The sequence below is a fragment of the Gracilinanus agilis genome, unplaced genomic scaffold (assembly GCF_016433145.1).
Source record: "Gracilinanus agilis isolate LMUSP501 unplaced genomic scaffold, AgileGrace unplaced_scaffold51003, whole genome shotgun sequence".
In the NCBI taxonomy this organism is placed as follows: domain Eukaryota; kingdom Metazoa; phylum Chordata; class Mammalia; order Didelphimorphia; family Didelphidae; genus Gracilinanus; species Gracilinanus agilis.
Window position 1 is genome coordinate 1 of NW_025385804.1, and position 3,896 is coordinate 3,896.

The 3,896-nt window shown below is 45.9% G+C and overlaps 1 protein-coding gene across 1 annotated transcript; it reads left to right on the forward strand.

Annotated features, from left to right (window-relative positions):
* Positions 1-381: 381 nt before the first annotated feature.
* LOC123255743 (basement membrane-specific heparan sulfate proteoglycan core protein-like) lies at positions 382-2,901 on the forward strand (the record flags this gene model as incomplete). Its single annotated transcript, XM_044684483.1, has 6 exons — positions 382-529; positions 928-1,055; positions 1,295-1,381; positions 1,475-1,536; positions 1,757-1,824; positions 2,529-2,901. Coding segments are annotated over 6 exons (793 nt in total), but the record flags the coding sequence as incomplete, so codon positions are not given.
* Positions 2,902-3,896: the final 995 nt, after the last annotated feature.

The following is a 3,896-nucleotide window of genomic DNA, read 5'->3' on the forward strand; positions in this document are numbered from 1 at the left end:
TATATTATATATTATAGAATATGTTATAGAATATATACTATATTATGTTCTATAGTATAGAATGTGTTGTTATATATTAGAATATATAATGTTATAGAATATGTAATATGTTATATATTGTAGAATGTTATATAATATAGAATATGTCTTATGTTATAGAATGTGCTATATTATATATTATAAAATGTTATATATTAGAAGACATAATGTTATGTTATAGAATATATAGTATGTTATATATTGTATAATATGTAATAATATATTACTATTTATAATATATACTATCCTATATAATTATAATTATTATTCCTAGCAGTAAGACGAAGGGCCTCGATAGCCCCTTTCATGTCTAACCCTCTGATTCTGTGTTTGTCCCCCCAGATGTCCCATCGGTTATTTCGGCCTGTCCTGCGAGAGCTGCGATGCCCAGTTCACCCGTGTGCCCAACGGGCCATATCTGGGCACCTGCTCTGGGTGTAACTGCCACGGCCATGCCAGCTCTTGCGATCCCGTGTATGGCCATTGTCTGGTGAGTGGTGCCCGTGGGCACGGACAGTCCCCGGGGTCTCGAGGCAGGCAGGATGGGCTCCATCCAGACACTCGTTCGGTTTTGGGCACAGCATTTTAGGAGGGGCCGAGGGTGGTTGGAACAGAGGGCGAGCAACTGGTTCCATGTGGCTGCAGAAGGGAAAATTAGGACTCGAGCTCACCTTACCCCCAAGGAGGAAGCGGTTTAGACTCCATAGAAAGAACTTACACGATCAGATCCACCCCACCATTGAGGCAGGAAGTCATGAGTTCCCCATCCCTGGGAGGATTTGAGCAGATTCAGGATGGTTGTGTGCTGTGGCAGAGGCTTGGGCTGGCTCCTCTCTGGCGCTGGGAATCTCTGGCTGTCCCTGAGCCCCTCTCTCGCTGCCATCACAGAACTGCCAGCATAACACAGAAGGACCACAATGTAACAAGTGCAAACCAGGTTTCTTCGGTGATGCCACGCGTGGCACTCCCACTGCCTGTCGGCCCTGCCCCTGCCCCTACATCGATGCCTCCCGGAGGTCAGTGTCCTGTCCTGGGGATAGTGAGTACCTCTGACCCTGGATGATGAACGGCTGCCGATGCTCCCATTGGCACCTTCTCTGGGCCTGGACACTCCTTGGCTTCACTGTGCGTGACAACGTCCATCTCAGTGTCCAACATCCGTCACCCGTCCAGTGTGCCATACCGTCCCGTGGGTTCCCCTTTTATTTCTCGGTTCCTGATGCCCTCAGTGCCACCTCCTCTCTGATCCCAACAGGTTCTCAGACACCTGTTTCCTGGACACGGATGGCCAAGCCACATGTGATGCCTGTGCCCCTGGGTACACTGGGCGCCGCTGTGAGAGGTGAGGGCAGAGTAAGGAGAGGTGGGCATTGGGGGGTGTCCCACAAGGGGCTGATGAGGAACTCCATGCTGACGTAGGTTTTTCTCTCCTCAGCTGCGCCCCTGGCTACGAAGGCAACCCAATTCAACCTAACGGCAAATGCAAACCCATCACTAGTGAGTCATGCCAGCCTGGGAGTTTCCTTTTCACCAGTGCCCCTGAATGCCGTTCCCTGGCAGCCTTGGCATCCAACATTCATTTAGGCCCCTTCCCCTCTCTCTGGCAAAACCCTTTTTCCCAAGGCTGCTGCCCCTGCCCACATCCCGTCTTGTCACCCTCCTCAAACCGTCCCTGCCCGGCTCCTGCCAACACGTCCTCCTTCCACCTTATTCCCAGACCAGGCAATTGTGCGCTGTGATGAGCGGGGCAGCACGGGCACCTCTGGAGAATCCTGCCGCTGCAAGGTATGTCAGGCACCAGACAGGCATTGCCCAGGAGACTCCTGGCAGAAGCATTTTAAATGATTTATTTTTATTTCATGTTATTTTATTTATTACTTAAAATTAAAATTAGTAGGTAAATTCAATCAAATCCAGTCTCAGTTTCCTCAGCTGTAAGATTAAAATTAGAAACACTTTCCTGATAGGCACCGAAAAGCAACAGCATGTCATTATCTCCCCTTGATGGGGAATGATGACCTGAGGCTTAGAAAAAAGAAATTGCCCAAAGTCACACAAATCAGTTTTGAACTTGGGTTTTGAACCCAGGTCTCCTGACTGCCAAGTTCAATGTTCCTTCCATTACATTTTATGGTTTGTTTGGTTTTTTTTAAGTGCTTCCCTTCTGTCTAAATATCAATTCTATTAACATATGTATAATCTAGTCGAACTGCTTGTCAGCTTCAGGAGTGGGGAGGGAAAAGGAGAGGGAAAGAAAATGAGTCCCGTAACCTTGGGAAAATATTTAAAAATAAGTAAAATTTTAAAAAATAAATAAAAATAAAAATTTACTCTTAAGACAGAAGGGAAGGGTTTAAAAAATAATTAATACTAAGACAGAAGGTAACTGTTTAAAGAAAAGGCCAAGGCCTGGCCTCTTTTGTGGGAGGGGGTTCCCCTTCCTCCGCCTGCCCCCCTCAGCTAACACTGAGTCCCTTTCTTCGTTGTAGCCAAACGTGGTTGGCCGCCTGTGCAACGAGTGCTTGGATGGCACCTTCCACCTGAGTGCCAGTAACCCAGATGGCTGCCTCAAGTGCTTCTGCATGGGGGTGAGCCGTTACTGCACCAGCTCCTCCTGGAGTCGGGACCAGGTACAAAGGGGGCCTGGGGAGGCTGGATGTCAAGGTCGGATGATGGGCACCTGCCCTGGGAGCAGATGCCTCACCCCCCCCAAAAAACACAGGAGTCTGGGAGAAGGGATTTTCTTTTTTTCAGCCATAGCAGGTCCTGAGCCATTGGCCAAAGCATAGTGGGATGATTCAGATGATTAAATTAAATTAAATTAAATTCAGATGATTAAAATCCTCGATCTCCTGAAGTGAGGTGCCCCTGTGGCAGCTAGATGGTGCAAGTGGATAGAGCATTGGGGCTAGAATCAGGAAAACCTGAACTCAAATCCAGATACTTCCTAGCTGTTGGACCCTGGGCAAGTCACAACTTCTGTGTGTGCCTTAATTTCCTTATCTATAAAATAGAGATCATAGCAGCAACTACTTTGCCAGAGTTATTACAAGGGACAAATGAGATGATTTTACAAAGTACTCAGCACATACTATATTAATGTTATTTTTAAAATATTATTATTAGAAAAATATGTGCCTTGTTTCTTCTCTTTGGAACAGAGATGAATTGGGTCTCTAAAGTTCTGGCATTCTATCAGTAAAATAGAGAGGGAAGAGATTAATGAATTGGGCACGTGACTTAAAAAACTAGAAAAAGAACAAATTAAAAAACCCCAGATAAAAACTAAATTAGAAATCCTAAAAATCAAAGGAGAAATGAATAAAATTGAAAGTAAAAGAACTATTGAACTCATAAATAAGACTAGAGGCTGGTTCTTTGGAAAAACAAAATAGATAAAGTATTAGTTAATCTAATCAAAAGTTCTGGCTTGTTCTATCCCACTGGTTCTGGTGACAGAGTCTGTAAACCAAGGACCAGCCTCACTATGTGCCCAGGGGCACTACTTCTAGAAAAAAAATATGAATTTTTTTTCAATACTTATGATTCATTAAACTGCTTGTAAGGCATCTGGAGGCTTAGGGTTGCCACTGGTGGTTGGCCTCCCTACATAGATGGGCCCTTGAAAAATCACAGTTCTGATCTAGATAGTGATGTCTTTTTGTGCTGTGGAGGTGATGCTGAGCTCAGAGAGAGCACAAACCTTTGACAAGTCCTCCTGAGGGTACCAGGAGGGATTCCAGCTGGGCAGGGGCTCTAGGGCATCCAGAGGGCCTCTTGCCTCCCCCTGGGTCCATGCTCTCTTTTCCCCTGTGTTGCCAGGTGCACGGGGCCTCTGGGGCTGGTGATCACTCCCA